At 49.0% G+C, this 15,917-nt stretch overlaps 1 protein-coding gene across 2 annotated transcripts in view; it reads left to right on the top strand.

Moving 5' to 3' along the window:
* The window catches only part of plekhg4 (pleckstrin homology domain containing, family G (with RhoGef domain) member 4), a 93,711-nt gene that overhangs the window by 15,766 nt on the left and 62,028 nt on the right, over positions 1-15,917 (top strand). Inside the window, exons 2-5 of one of the 2 annotated variants that reach the window (XM_063188621.1) lie at positions 2,871-3,068; positions 8,182-8,304; positions 8,607-9,543; positions 15,387-15,635. In XM_063188621.1, the coding sequence (XP_063044691.1) occupies positions 2,871-3,068; positions 8,182-8,304; positions 8,607-9,543; positions 15,387-15,635 (1,507 nt within the window). Of the gene's footprint in view, positions 1-2,870; positions 3,069-8,181; positions 8,305-8,606; positions 11,095-15,386; positions 15,636-15,917 lie in introns of both variants that reach the window. The other variant, XM_063188620.1, reaches the window with a different exon arrangement.

The following is a 15,917-nucleotide window of genomic DNA, read 5'->3' as shown; positions in this document are numbered from 1 at the left end:
TATCCAATCCTCCCTCGCCATGTTTCCCAGGCCGGCTGGCTGCCCATGTCCACGTCTTGTCTTGTGGGGCAGGCAGGGGAAGGGAGGGGAAAGTGGGGTGGATGGTGGATGGCGGGTTTGACATTTTAATGTCACACACAGTTCCTAAGTTAGACAGCAGTCGCCCCACTTCCACAAGCGTTTGTTGTCATGGCGTCTGCTGTTGGACTGAGAGATGACGAGTCGCATGAAAGTGAAGTGTGTGCGTGTGGGGCATTAATAACAGCTGTCTTTCTGTCGGATGACTTATGTGTGTCACTGTTGGTGGAGGGAAAGTGTGTCTGTGTGGGGAGTGTGGGGGTGGGTTGGTGGGTGTATGCGTCCTTGTCGTGTACATGTGTGTGAGTGTGTGTCGAGGGGTGGTAACGGAGTCGGAGAGCCAGGATCTGTGTTCAAACAGCTGAAGCTGTCATTGGGTTTCTAGTGTGTCCCTTGGGAACCCCCCTTTTTTAGGGTAAAGACTAACCCAGAGCCATCCTGTCTACATTCTGAGAGAGAGAGAAAGAGAGAGAGAGAGAGAGAGAGAGAGAGAGAGAGAGAGAGAGAGAGAGAGAGAGAGAGAGAGAGAGAGAGAGAGAGAGAGAAAGAGAGAGATATGTAGAGCACAGAAGAGAAATTAAGGAAAGAGAGTGACAGGAATGAGAGAGATGGGGAGTTTGTCGAGTGGAAAAAATATCAAAGGGAGGAAGAAGGAAGCAAAAACCACCACATGGAAAAGTTGCCAAAACAGCCGACAGCCACCACGACTAGATCCAGCAGCCAGAAGGGTTTATAGTTCACTCACTCACTCACTCACTCACTCACTCACTCGCGAGGAGAGCAGAGCAGAGCACAGCTGATATATATTTAGCCAGGACAGACTCGACTTGCCTGTCTCTCTGTGGGAGTCACGTTTCAATTGGACTGTTCGTCTTAAACTACTAGAGTCTATGGGTGCCATGACCAATTAAAAACAGCCATCTGCCTTCTGCTTTATCCATTGGGATTGGAGGAGCTAAAGCGTATGATAGATGTTTACTGTCTTGTCCTGGCGACGGGGCTTTCCATGGATGGTGTGTATTTTATTCATATGTCTGCTGCGTAATTGCTATCATCATTATTCATCTCCCAGGTGAAAAACCCATATACTTAAAGTGTACTTTTTTTGACCGTACTTAGTACAAAGTGTACTATTTTCGGCGATTTAAAGTGCGCTTCATTGCACTATTAGTGCGCTGAAGCACTACTAAAGCAGTACTTCAGCACACTTGCAGCACACTGAGGATGCTAAATTGGCACTGCTTTTGGACAACTTTAAGTGCACTACAAGCATACTTTTGAAAGTATGCTCCAAACACGCTTTTCATGCATTCGTATGGCATTAATAGTGTGCTTGAGTACACTTCTATAACATTTTATTGTTACTAGAAGTACAATAAAAGTATATTAACTTCATGCTTCTTTGGACTACATTGGAACATTTTAAGTCTGTAAAAAGTATATCATATTAAGTATTGTAAATATATAACAGGTATGCTTGAAGTATATTCACAGTACACTCCCAAGTACAACGAATAATATAAATATAATACTACAATCCATGCTGGTCCTCAGAGCTTGTACATTACACACAGCCACATGTCACAGTATTGATACAGTATGTATGCCTAGCACGACTGACATTTACAATCATTGCATTGTTACAGAGATTTCAGATACATATCTCACTTTATGTCATACTTGTTCCACCTTCCTGCAGTTGATCATTTGAATTGATCACTAATGGTGACCCTTGATTCTTTGTTTGAACAACTAGTTCCAACTTACCTCTCACCATGCTAGCATGGGAAGTGTGAGGCTATATATACCAGAACATATACGTGACCATCATAATGACGGTGGGAACATGGCCGTTTTTTGTGTACCACTTTAAAATTTTAAAACTCCTACAATAAACGCAGAATATAACAATGAGTAATATTTTCATGCAAACCAAAGATATTCCTTAGAGGTAAATGGCTTTCTGTTTGAGAAATTTAGCTCCAAGAAGTGCATTGCATGATGGTACATGCATGATGGTGCATGATGGGTAAATGAACTTTGTGTAAGCACACTTTGAATATATTTGGGTGAAGTACAATCATGGTGCACTTAGAAAAAGTGTACTTGCAATATGTTAAAGCGATTTACTTTAAAGCGCACTATAGAAAATCACACTTAGAAGACATTTGGGTGAAGTGTAATCATATTGCACTTTAAAAAAGTACAATTGCAATATGTTATTAAAAATACACTTTTAGTAAGTTCACTATTAGAACACTATTAGTATATTCCTCTAAATACACTTTTGTCAAACATCTTCGAAGTACACTTGAAGTATGGTTCGCTAAGTGTACTTTCTATGAGTGCAACATAATTACATCTAATTTTAAGTACACTTCAAAAAAACCTATTGTAAACATTCATTTTCTTTGCACAAAAACATGCTTGCACTTTTAACATGCTAAGTACTCTTCAGTCATACTTTTATTGTACTAAATTGAACCACTTTTTCACCTGGGCTGCTGTGGAACAGTGGACATGTGTTGTCTCTCCAGGCCTCATGGCAAGGATACGGGCGGGGTGTTCTACTGTATATCTGATGTGGACTCTTTCATGTGGATGCCTATAGTGTGGGTCGTGATCAAAGTACTGTATATAGAAGTCCTTGTGCGCGAAACGTGCTGGGCGAAATGTGTATTTCGCTCCAAGAAATAAAAAAAACAAAAGGAGAACAGTGTCCAGTGTGTTGTGTTTTTTTCTGAACTTTTAGCCTATAATGTGGGTCTTGTCTTCTTCTTGTGTTGTTGCAGGACTCTGAGTCTCTGGACAGCTGCATCCAGAGCACCCTGTCGGTGCTGTACCCGCCGTTCGAGGTCACCGCCGCCACGGTCCTCTGCCAGGTGTTCGACGTCGTGGAGACCACCTTCCGTGGCGACGGCCTCCGATACCTCATCGACTTCCTGATCCCGGCCAAGCACATCCTCCAGAGTATACAACAGGATGCCTGTGTGAGTGCTGCGTCTATACTCCTCCACATGTACCTCTACAACATCACTTTCACCTCTCCAAACATACCCTCTCTATTATATTCCTCCAGCTTTCCCTCTCTGCTGTGGGTTGCCTTTAGAGTAAATGTGTGTGTAGATTGAAATTGACCTGAGCGGCAGAAGTCATTATTTCTCCATGGAGGGTCAGCGAATAAACCGTCCAAAGGGAATTTGCTGGGAGCGAGGCGAGAACGAATCGGAACGAATTTCAGCGATTAACAGTCAGCTAATATTTTGGCAATGAGCTATGATGCCATTTGGCGAAAACTAATTGGAATGTTCCAGGCTAACAAGCCGGAGCCGTTATGTGATTATTAACTAAATCATACATGTCAATGTCACGTCCAGAGAGAATGCAACAAATTCATGGTGAAACTTACTCCACAACCTCGGCTACTTTTTAGTTTAGGCCATTTTTGGTGTACATGCACAGTAATACTCCCAAACACACATCTTCCCAAATATTCAAAAGGATGCCTGTGTGACTGCTACTGTATATTCCTACTACTCACAGCACATTTCCCCATCAAACACATCCCATCTCCCCTCTCATCATTCCCTTGTCTGCTAGCCACTTCCAATCCAGTCCCCACTCCACTCTCTTCATCCTTCCATCCCATTTCCCTCTCTCTGCTGCAGTTGCCTCTACTGACTAAAGCTGGGCTTACACTGTGCGACTTTTGCCCCGATTTGGCACTCGCACGACTTTTTGAGAGTCGGGCCGATTTCTTGCTCAATCGCAGGTCAATCGTGAGTCTCACATCGTGCAGTGTCCATGGGGTAACGACAAGCGATTTCGCCTCACGATTGTGCAATCGCAGGGTCGCAAGAAAATCAGAACGGTTTGAAATTCTGGTCGTGGCTCGTGCGTAAATCACACAGTTAAAGCAGTGCTACGACCCGATGTGACACTTCACTTGCACAAATTAATAGGGCCGTGCGATTCGCTGTTGAGCGCGACCTCATCTCCACCTCAGGTGCGCATGTTCCCTCCTCTGCAGACAGGGGAAACATGCCTGTCGCGTCTTACGGTGGAAGCATTTCGCTCGCATTCGACTGTCGGCTCGTGTAGTGTGAGGACGTGAGTCGTGAGTTGTGAACTTTTAAACAGTGAAATTCCATCGTGCAGTGTGAGCAGAAGCTTAAGACAAACGAGTGAAAATATCGCACAGTGTATGCCCGGCTTAACACTCTCGATCCCAAACACAGGATCCTTACTTTTTACTACAAACATCCCTCTCCAAAACCCCATCTCCTCTCTCATCATTCACTTGCCATTCATGCTAGGCTTCCTCCCGGGGTCATCCCTATGTTCCCCGGGTCCTATGTTACCCGCAACCCGGGGAATATAGGACCCGGGGACATAGGTACGCTCCCTTCCTCCCGACCCCTTTCCCCTTTTCACTGCTGTGGTTTGCTTCTGTGTAAGTGAGTAATACTCCCAGTGGTGACTCACTTCTAGTGAAACATGGCTTCCAGCACGAGAGTACGTACTCGCTCACTCACTGGTGGCAGCTGTGGTCACACGTAGACCTTGCTACCATTAGTCTTAGCGGTGAGATGAACCTCTTCATCTTCCAGGTGAAGAGAGTGGTGGTGGCCCAACCCTCTACTGCCAAACTCTCTGTTTTTCCCTCTCGCTCTTCCAAGAGAGTGCTAGCGAGCGCTGTGCTCTTGTCTGGCCATGCCCAGCCCCAGCCCCAGCCCACCTCGCATTGCTGCTTCGTTTGTCATGTTTAGTTAGGTGAGCTGGTTTCCCCCGCATCTGTCATTAGTCATAGGGGCGTAGCTAGATGTACGGCAAACAAAAAGCCAGGAGCAACAGAGAGCAAGCAACACATCCCCCCTCCTCTCTCCCCACTCCCCACTCCACTCCTCCTCCAAACCCCCTTTTGTTTTCGTTATCTGAGACATGGGTCTGAAAAGCCCCATTGCAAGGCTTGAGAGATTAACAGTTTCCCAACGGACGAAAGTTCCCTTTCAAAGAACTCATCAGGAGGACAGGGTTACGTGCAAACTGCCCACTGTCATGTCGGACATCACCAGAGCAAGGCAAGTGGCGGCAGCTACCCCAGTTTCAACACCTCGTCATCACACATCCTCATGCCTGCTAGCTATTTATATTCTCCCTCCTCTTGACCTCCCGGGTGGTTATCCTTCGCAGTTGTTGTCCGGGATCCCGATGCAGGTTTACACCCCATCTACCGCGTGTAGCTTAGCGCTTGTCGTTCCCTGCTTTTAGTCGACCACAAAGGCCGACCTCCCTGTCTCCCTCCGGTTAGACGCTGGGACCTGTCTAATGGGTGTAGACGTGATGCCTTTAGTTTAAGGGGCAGATTGGAGAGGCCCGGTTGTATTCCCCTGGATGGCCAGAAAGATGTGGCTGTCAACGGGCCGCTTTTTATCAGTCTTGCGGACAAATCTGTTGCGTGACACCCTATCTACCAGGCCTGGGCCTCTTTCACTAGCCTTAGGTGTCACCTTATATGCACGACGAGGATTTAAGGCGTGAATAGACTTCTAGATGAGTTCATTCAGCTCGAGGACTTGTGAAGGCTAAAAAAAGAGAGAAGGAAAGAAATAGGCGAGAAAGACCCACACAGACAATTGTGCAAAGTTCTCACCGTGACCTCGAAAGCGTTTCACCCTTTCATCGGCCAGAACGGCTCTTGTGTGAACAACAACACAACCCCAGGCATCAAAGCCGGTCGCACCGGGAAAGAAATTAATAGGCGTTTAATTTTTTTTTTCGTTCTCACTCTCATCTCGCCATCTCTGTTCTGGAGTGAGGGGTGAATAAGAAAGGTTCAAGAGGAGACATGTTGTTTTGTCATGCTAAACATTTTATAAGCAGGGCCTTTTACACAAGGCAGTGGTGTGACTGACAGGGACGTGGAGCCCCTCACTGCCTGGTGCGGCTCACTGACATGTGAAGTCCAGGTCTATAGACTTGCACCCCGACTTCCATCAGCTCCCCGCAAACTGCTTATTTTCACAGGAGACCTCCGAGAGAGTATGTTCCAATGGATTCACTGACCCCGTTAGATCAAAACCGATAGCAAAACGGAGATTGGAGGGGGGGCCCAACATACTTACATACGCCTACTTGCTTCTTTCTGTCATTCACTCACTGTGCAAGATCAAGACAAGGGAAAGTAGTAGCGCGCACAAAGGAAAGGTCTCTTAGTAGGCCATTTGTTTTTTCGCCCTTCTCAGGCAGACAGATTTCGGAAGCTGTGCAGTCTTGGGGAGAGCCGCTTTGGAAAAAGAGGGAGGAGAAGAGGAGGTTGGGGTAGGTTAGGGGGTGCACTCCTCTGCAGGGATGGGGGGTGGTTAGGTTGGAAGGGGGGGGATTTGTTCCGGAGTATGCTTGAGCTGAAAGGCAACCTCAGAGCGGAAATCACTTGACACGGGGTTTGTTTACACGTCCCTCCTTGCTGGTGTCAGCATGCGTGAGGCCGGGCCGAGCCGTCTCTGTGAGTTTAGCCTCTAGCACTGTGGGAAAACAGCCCAGCTCTGCACCTGAGGTCAGTGGAGCACCACGGCACGCTGCAAACGCCGGCCCGGCCCGCTCACCGCTCACCGCCAGCGCTCACTCAGGGTGGGGTAGACTGGAACCGGGAATGGGGGTGGAAGCAGCCAGCCAGTGGTGGTGGTGGTGGAACTGGAGGTCGGTGGTTTTGAGGGGCCAGTGGTGTGGAGGTGGTTGGCCGGTTTAGTGGGTAATAATGGGAACCAGAGCTGCCTCGTAAGTATGTCTGAATAAAAACCCCTTTCTTCTTCCACCCTCCTCCCTGCCTCTCCCTCAGAGCTTCGCAAGGCAGTCAGCGCTAGCCTATACCCATCTCAAGGCCACTGGCCTCCTTCCTCCCCCAGCACTATTTTCAGGGACGGGCTTTTCAAAGGAAATGGGTCATTTTTAGCCGGCCCTGAGTCAGAGGCTCTCTCGTTCGCTGGCGATCACACAGACGATTTCATTTCACTCCTAGAGACCCATTTGCATCATGTTCCACAGCGGGACAATGTTACACTGACAGTGGTCAAGTTGCAGGGCTGATTGAAGGAGAGGAAGGAGAGGATAGGAAAGACAGATGCTATTTTTTGCTGTTTACCATGCTGCCCGAAAAAAAAAGAAGTTGTGTAGGCTTGAAGGAACAGGTCAAGCTGTGTGGAGACTCTCCCTTCATTGACTTGAGTCAAAAGAGAGAGATGGCCCCCTATGAGTGCCCTACTGGAACAGATTTTGGCATAAAGGATCCTATTGTGCATTATTTTCTCTCAATGCTCAGCTGAAAATATCCTCATCACTGTGAAATGCGCCTCTCTGTCTCTGTCCCCCCCCCCCCGCGCATCAACAGAACTGTTACGTTTGACTCTGATCTCTACAATCTAGTTACTCACTCACTGTAATGTATAAATTGGATGGCATCCTAGAAGCATGTTAAACATGGCTTTTGTCTTTAGTGTTTGATTAAACCCTTATTGCATTACACTCACTTTCTGGCAGTCTGCTCTGCTCTCAGCAGACATACGATATCTAGTGCAAGTCTGTGTCTGGCTTGGCTTTTGCCTTGCTTTTGCGTCCTGTGTGCGGCCACCTTTTATTGTGCAAATGCAGGCCTCATTAGAGAAAAGGGGGGTGGGGTGGGAACATGGTTACAGTTACACTTCATTAGTGCGGAGCCATAGAGACCGCGAAGAGCGTGAGACGCGTTTGTCAGCGCGATCATTATAGGGGTGTCATTGACGGTCTCAGCTGATTGGGTTTGGTTTAAACACATTTACAGTTACAGTGCTGTGCTCTGCAGTTTTCTTCTTTTTTTCTTGTTAGACCATTTCATTCACATGGTTCATCTTGTTTGTGTTTCGCTCTCTTTTATTATTTTCTTTTCTTTTGTTTATCTTCTTTTTTGTATTGCATCCAACTGCTAAGAGACTGTAGGCAGAAATTAACACAGACTGCTAATTTACCACAAGGATAATGTTATATGTATCACTGTCCTTTTTAAAAATAAAATTAACTCAGCTAAAACTACACAACTAAACTTCTTGTTTCCCCTCTTCTCATTTCCAGTTTCCCTACTGTGGGTACCTGTTTCGTCACGAAGGCTGGCCACTGTGCGCCCACGAGAAGGTCATAATCCAGCTCGCCTCCCTGGACCAACGCGTGCTGCAGCCCGGCGACTTCTACCTGCAGGTAGGGATATAAATCGTATCCTTCATGGCGATTTGATTCAATAACTTTTTTTAGTCCAACGATTCGAGTATTTTTGATACTTAAGAATGCTCCAGGATTCCATTAATTTCGATTCAAATCAGTGGTTCATAGTCTTTTACCTTGCAGGCTTGGCTTCTGTGAGAAATGTTAAATAAATAAAAAAAAGCTGAAATATCTGCATGCATTTCATTTGAGGTGGCTCTTTGTAACTTATGGGTGATGTGGACTGTAGAAACGAGGCATCGATTCAAATCGATTATTATTTGCACTCTATCCTGCAGGTGGAGCCCATCCCCAAGAGCAGCCCACGCATCGCCGTGCGGTGCCTGGCCGAGGACGGGCAGTATGTGGAGGAGCTGGAGGTGCCTGAGCTAGCCTACACCTCCATCTTCACCATGGCCTGGCTGGACTCTCTGAACCAGGAGCGGGCGCGGACAGGCACGGGCACAGGGCGGGCCGCCACGGCCCTGCAGCACTGTCTGCTCTCCGCCGACAGCGACATCTTCCGGGTGCCCTGGGAGGACGTGGTGCACCCTGAGTTCATCAGCAGGCCCAAGCAGCAGCCGCAGCAGCAGCAGGCCCCCAGATCCCCCACTCTGACCCAGAGCAGCCGGGAAGGAGATGGGGACGGGGACGGGGACAGGACGAGGAACGAGGAAGAGGTTAAGAGGGACAGTGTGGTGGTGGCGACGCAGGACAACAGACCTGCGGAGCCAAGCAAAGGGCTTCTGATCGACACGTCGCTAGTGGTCCAGAAGGACGTCAGCCGGAGCCACAGGGAGGTTAAGCTCCTCCCGGCCCTGGCGCCCTGTAAGAGGGACAGCAGCGTGGAGAAGTGCTCCACGGACGACTCGGAGGGCGAGTACGTGGAGCTTGAGGAGATCGCTCTGCCGCGTTTCTCCCCTCAAAAGGGCTCCCTCACCCAGTCCATAAGCATGAACTACAGGAACTTTCACAAACCAAGGACTAGTAGCATGGGGTGTTCGCCACCCGAGGCCAAGCCTCTGGAACAGCCCCCACTCAAAAACAACAGCGCTTGCTCCCAGACTATGGTGTGCACCATGCTGATAGAGGAGAACTTGAATGACTCTTTTCGCCCGGTGATATTGACCCCGACGACCGCCACCCCAGCTGAATCAGACACTCGCGCCTGTGTTGAGTCGCCAGGCGCGGCAAAGCCTGACGCTTCCTCATCGGCGGCCGACGACTGCTTGGAAGGTACGCCCCCCACCGAAAGCTCTGCTCGTGTGCCTGATTGTGAGTGCTCTGTGTCTGAACAGCCAGGTTGCGATGACTCAACGCTGTCTCAGTCTGTCAATTATAACTGCGCACTAGACACTTCTGATCAGGTCGTCCCAGAGGGCCTTGAAATGGCTAGCGAAGACAAAACATGCGAGGAGGAAGGGCCGTCACTTAACCAGCCTAGCAGCTGCGTTAGTCGAGAAGCTGAGAGTTCTGAGGAAGCTAAGATCGATAGCGACCAGAAAGATCTAGAACCCATCCCAGTGGCAGAGGCATTCCAGGAGCAGGCAGGGGTGCAAGAGCAGGAGGCGGAGGAGAGTGATGAGGGTCAAACCAAATCAGACACACTGAATGAGCAGGTTAACGCTCCTGTCGAGCTCGTCACTACTCTGGCAGCAGACAGTGGCTCCCTCGGCCCCACTTCAGGAGGCCCCGAGGGGGAGAAAACAGAGACTGGAGTGGGAGTTGGAGACGGAGGCCGAGGGGCCCCTGCCCCTGCCTCTGCCCCAGCTCCAGCTCCAGCTCCAGCTCCTGCCCCAGCACAACAGGATCAGGTTGCAGAGAGCCTGCCGGGTCAGGAGAGGATAGAGAGTACGGAGGTACACGTAGACCAGGCAGAGATGGAGACGTCAAGTATGGCAGAGGGAACGGAGTGGGTGGGGGTGGAGGAGGAGGAGGAGGATGGAGACGGAGGGGTGGAGGGGAAAACAGGGATGCCAAACGCAGAAGAGTCAGTAGACTGCACAGCCTCCTCCACAGCCTGTGGCACTGTAGCTGTTGAGACACTAGCAGAGGTGGCGAGTACCTCTCAAGAAACGGTAGTTGAGCATGAGGTAGGAGAGCGTTGCCAGGAGGAGGAGAAGGAGGAGGTGAGGCTGGTTGAGGAGAAGGAGGAGGCCACAGAAGTGAGACAGGTAGAGGAGGAGAAAGAGGAGAAACATGGGTGTGATGCTGTGTCTGAAGAGGTGGGGGAAGTAGTAGTGAGGGGTGAGGCTGGCAATGACCACTGCACATCTCAGGCTTCAGATACACCTCAGACCTCAGATTGCACAGTGGACGAGGTGAGTACAGCTACATTGAGTTCAGTCCCACTGAGTACGTCGTCCACAGAGAGTGCAGTCACACACAGTTCAGTCACAGGGGTTGTCCCAGACGGTGAACAGACGGCTTCAGAAAACACAATTTCTGAGGTAGAGGCTGCTGATGCACAGACCAAAGACTCCCAAAGCACTGATTCACACACACGCTCCGAGGAGAACGCTCACACAGCCGACACATCGACAGCTGCAGATGACGAGGAGCGGGATACACCGGGAGTGGAGCATGTGGAGAAGGCCAGAGGAGAGGAAGAGAAGGAGGAGGAGGAGGAGGAGGACAAGGAGACACAAGAGCAGGAGAAACAGCAGGAGCCTGGCTCTCCTCTTCAAGTAGAGGAGTCGTGTGAGGAGTCTAGCCAGGCTCCTGCTGTCAAAGTCCCCAATGGGGAGCCAGAACAAGACACAGCTGTGGACCCCCCGCATCCAGCAGGTAGACCTCCTCAAGCCTCCCCCCCTCTAGTAGAGGAATCAGGGCTCTAAATTCACTTTTTCATCACCAGCCATGATATATAGTAGATGCTAATCTTACTAGCCAAACACACACTCACTAATGAGTCAAATGCCTCTTTTCCACTGCCGGTTTTCTGGTAGGCCTACAGCTTGACACAGCGCGACTCGGCCACTTTTTGCTTTTCGTGCCTATTCGAAAAGGAAAAAGTGCCGGCCAACTCAAGCTTTGTCAGGCAGTGGAAAAGAGGCAAAATTGGCTAGTAAGTTAGTTAGTTAGTTTTCTACCAGCCAAACTGAAATTTTACCAACATTTGGCCGGTTGGCTGGTGTTAATTTAGAGCCCTGAGACTGAGAGGAATGCTTTAGTCTCGACGTAGTCCTGCACTCCTTGCCCTGTAACTGCACTAAGACCCTTTCACTTCTCCGCCACTCCATCACTTTTCCCCCCTCCTGCTGCTTCACTGAAGACTTCTGGAATGAAAACACCATCCTGTTGTTATCTTCCCCTTCCTCCATCCCTCCCTCCCTCCTTCCCTCCCTCCCTGTGCTCAGTGATCTACATCCTTTTCTCCCTTTCTTCTTTCTACTCTTTTTCGCCCATCTTCCGTTCCTCTCGCTAAGTTGATGTTATGAAAACACTTCATCATCACCCGTTCATCTTGTCATCTATTAATTCTCCTTTTTTCATTTTGGATTATGATCCTGTTGCCTTCTCTGAAACCCTCTTTCATGTTTTCTCCATTTCATGCATTTTCATTGTTTCTTTTTATTGTCATCATTTGTCACGCTTCACTTTTTTTCTAAAGCCATCTATTGCTTTACCTCATGCTCAAAACATTCATGTTTTATGGGAAGAGAATAAGCCCTGCATGTTTTTGTGTTATTGTTTTTGTATGATCTTTGTTTGATTTGTTTGTTTTGTCCCTAGGCGTTTTGTGTCCATAGCTTGTTTTTCGTTTGTTCATCCATATGTATATTTCATGTCGCGTTACGTAAGGCCTGCGGGTGTCGTATTCCGCTGTTCATTCTCTGCTAACCTGTTATGACACAGGTGCCATATAACAGCAGAGAAAGACATAATGCGGATGACTGTCATTCGATAAGAATGGGGGCCTCATCATCGCCGTGCGTGTTGTAGTCATCTGTTTCCATACATAGCCCAGTGTGGTTGTTGTTGTGCACCGCTGTGTTTAGCATAACTTGATACGCAGGGCTCTTGTTAAGGCCTGGTGGTGAGAAATTCCTGACTTGACTTTGTTGTTAGTTGCCACCCTGATCTAAGGCTACGTCTTCCAGGTGGGTGGCTGCGGCTGCGCTAAATGCCCCATAACCACTGTTTAGTGTTTCCTGCTAGATTGCACGCACCATTGTTATCAGCCCCCCACCTCGACCTCCACCCCTCCATCTTTTATTTATGTCGCTCCGGGTGGTTACATAAGCAGAGGTGTGTGGCGGCCGTTAATCACTTACCATGAGGCCGTAAACCAGGCACATCGACCAGATAACGCATGATATACTCACGGACACTGTATCGAATTTACTGTAGTCGTATGATCAGATCACAAGGCTAACCTATATGTCCCACGGCATAGCCTATATGTCCCAAGGCTTAATGCATGCTGTTACCTACTAAAGAAGCACGCCACAGCATTTCACTGATTCTGGACCTCGTTTAATGAGCCAACAACAGCTTTGTCAGAAAAGTCCCCATGGCCTTATATCTGAACTGAGACGGATACGTTCTCTAATTTCTCCTCCCTCCCCCCACCCTCTGTGTCAGCAGCGGCCGCTGTAATGGCAATACAGTCTGTCCGAACGCATGGCGGCGGTGATGATGAGCCTGGCAGATGTGGAAATCAGACAAGGGTGACTGAGACCAGGTCGAGCTTTCCCCCAATAAAGCAAAAAAATCTCCTCTGCTCAGCCGACTGGTCTTGTTCGCTCAGGAGTGCAGTGCACAGACCACTGGCGCTGGCCTAGTTCTCATCACACGTGAATGACTATGGCAGGCATATCACACCCATGGCACTGTCACATATTTCACTTATCCCTCCCATTCCTCATAACAGTCTCTCTCTCTCTCTCTCTCTCTCTCTCTCTCTCTCTCTCTCTCTCTCTCTCTCTCTCTCTCTCTCTCTCTCTCTCTCTCTCCTCTCTCTCTCTCTGTCTGTCTTGCTGCCTTGATCAGGCTACATCCCCCTGCCTTTAGAGAGTTGGATGGTGTCTGGCGGAGCATTATCGCAACTATTTTTACCAGGACAGACTGCCCTGGATCCGTCATCCACCTGCCTGTAAAAGAAGTTAAGGTGGGCTTGATAGAGCCCTGCTGCTGCCAGCAGGGCCAGGTGAATTCATGCCTGTGTCCATTTTTAGCGTCCCTCCCAGGCCTCTGTCTGGTATTCTCTTGGGAAGCCCCCATACGGCTCCGCCATCCCGCAGAAGAAAGTTCTGGTATTATATGTACTATCAAAACACAGCAGTCCAAAATAGCAGCCGAAGGGCTGGCAGGGAGTGTGGACTGGAGGCATCTCCTGCAGACAGACAGACGAAGAGCCTGAGAGCAGTTCTACGGAATGGAGGGATGTAACAGAGAGTTCTGTTTGTCAGATTCGCTGGCACCTTATCTTTACGAGGAATAACAGTCCGCCCGGTCTGGCCTTCCCACCACCCCCAAATTACACACCCAAGCCCCCCACGCCTCTAAACCTCACCTCAAGTATTTTAGCCCAAATCCCTGCTATGAAATATGGCAATCTCAGCAAGATTATGTCTCTGGGTGAAATATTTTGTGTTTCACTTAGGGCCTTATGCGAGGGGTTTTACAGCCTTAAAGGCAGTGTGTTTGGGAATCTTTTCCGCGGAGCAGAGGCAGAGCACAGCTGATCTCATCTTGCGTTTGATCTCCGAGGCCGAGTAGAGGGGGCTGAGTGCAGTTCTCTTCCCCTCTGGGCCCTCCGTGCTGACGGCCTCAGAGGCTTTTTATCGTTTCTGGACGGACGGACGGACGCTGCCTGCCACTGACCTCCGTATCGCCCGACTTCAGGGTGCCGTCAGGCCTCACTGAGTCGACCTGCCCTTTTTACTCGAGTCCAGTGATCCACACCTTGTGCGCATGAGTGGTGCACGCCACACGTGCGTGCGCTTGTGTTTTCTGCATGAATGCATAGTGCAAGTGTGACTATTTATGTGGATGAGTTCTTTGACGTGTGTACTGTATCTGCGTCTGCGTGTGTGCGTGTGTGCGTGTGTGCGTGTGTGCGTGTGTGTGTGTGTGTGTTGTCTTGGCGGTATCTGGCCGTGCTTCCCGTGCTCTGGTACAGGATCTACAGGAGACGCTGGTTTTAGCCGGACCTCTCTCTGTGCTCAGCTCGACGGGGAGGATTTGTAGATTTGCAGGGGAATGCAGACCTGCTGTCTCGTGCTCTGCGGCCTTCTGCTCCCTTTCATTCCAGCAGAGTTGCGCTCTGTATAAGATGATTATTTCTCTGTAGCTACTACTACACAAAGATAGTTTGTTGTGGTGATCCAACAAAAAGCCTAATGGCACGAGCTTGAACCGATTAGCCAAGATTACTCACACCAGTGATCAAACCTAAGTAAGCGAGTGCAAGACATGACAAATGACCCGTTAAGTGCCCGGTCTCCCTCTCTCCATCCCCTGATGTTGTGTGATGTTGTGAAACACAAAAGAGAGACAAGCATATGCCCCTTATATCTCACAGAGCAGAGGCTCTCCCTCCTCCTTTGGCCAAGACACGTGCCTGCTGCTGACCTGTTCTTGTACTAGGTCGTTTGGTTGAATCATGAGTTAAAGGTTGCTGGCACAATAAGTGAGTGGATTTATGAGGGATAGGCGTCTCCTACAAGGATTTCGTCATCTGTTTTGAAGCCCTGTATCGTAAAGAGGATTCAAGTTATGAAAATGACAGAAATATGGACACAGAATGTGTGGTGGTTTGTTTAAGTTTTTTTGTATTGTTCTGTCATTTATTGTTTTGTTTGTGTCTATGGCTGTCTGTCTGTCTGCCTTTCTGCTTGTCTGTGCATTTGTGTGTGTGTGATAATGTTTCTCTGCTTGTTTTGACATCTTATCTTAGTATGTCGGTCTGTCTGTGTCAGTGTCTCTGTGTGCATGATATTTCTGTATTTGTTTGACACCTTGTCTTAGTATGTCGGTCTGTCTGTGCCTCTGTGTGTATATGATATTTCACTATTTGTTTGACACCTTGTCTTAGCATATCAGTGTGTCTGACTCCATGCTTTTCTCCTTAGCCCTCAACCCCACAGTAGAGCTCCTGAGGAGTCTGGAGCTGCAGGCGGTTCAGCCAATCCCATGCCAGCAGCAGGCGGTTCAGCCAATCCCATGCCAGCAGCAGGAAGCCCCAGCTCTGCCCAGCCCATGCCAGCAGCAGGAAGCCCCAGCTCGCATCCCCACCGCCCCCCTAAAGAGCCAGCCGGTGCTCATGGAGGCCCACAACATCAACCCAGACGTGCTGAGTTCAGGAGTACTCTGCCTGCCTGGTGGGTACACCCAGTCATCTCTCTCTCTTTCTTTTTTTTCCGCCCCCTCCACTCCTCCATTTCTTTTTCACATGATTGCTTATTTTTAGGGAGTGTCTCTACACTGCTGCGGGGCATTTTGGAATACATTCAGCAGTTCAATTGAAGGAAACGTACAGTTTTTGATTTCTTTCCAAACCATCACTTTTAATAATAATAGCACAGACTTTTCATCACTTCTGCCCCGTGGCAAACCATTGCACCTTAGCAAATTCCCCTTTTGTGCGGGCAGCTCACTGAGAA

The sequence above is a fragment of the Engraulis encrasicolus genome, chromosome 22 (genome assembly GCF_034702125.1).
Source record: "Engraulis encrasicolus isolate BLACKSEA-1 chromosome 22, IST_EnEncr_1.0, whole genome shotgun sequence".
NCBI classification, from domain to species: domain Eukaryota; kingdom Metazoa; phylum Chordata; class Actinopteri; order Clupeiformes; family Engraulidae; genus Engraulis; species Engraulis encrasicolus.
The sequence above is the reverse complement of the archived record's forward strand: the minus strand, read 5'-3'. Positions and strand labels throughout refer to the sequence as shown.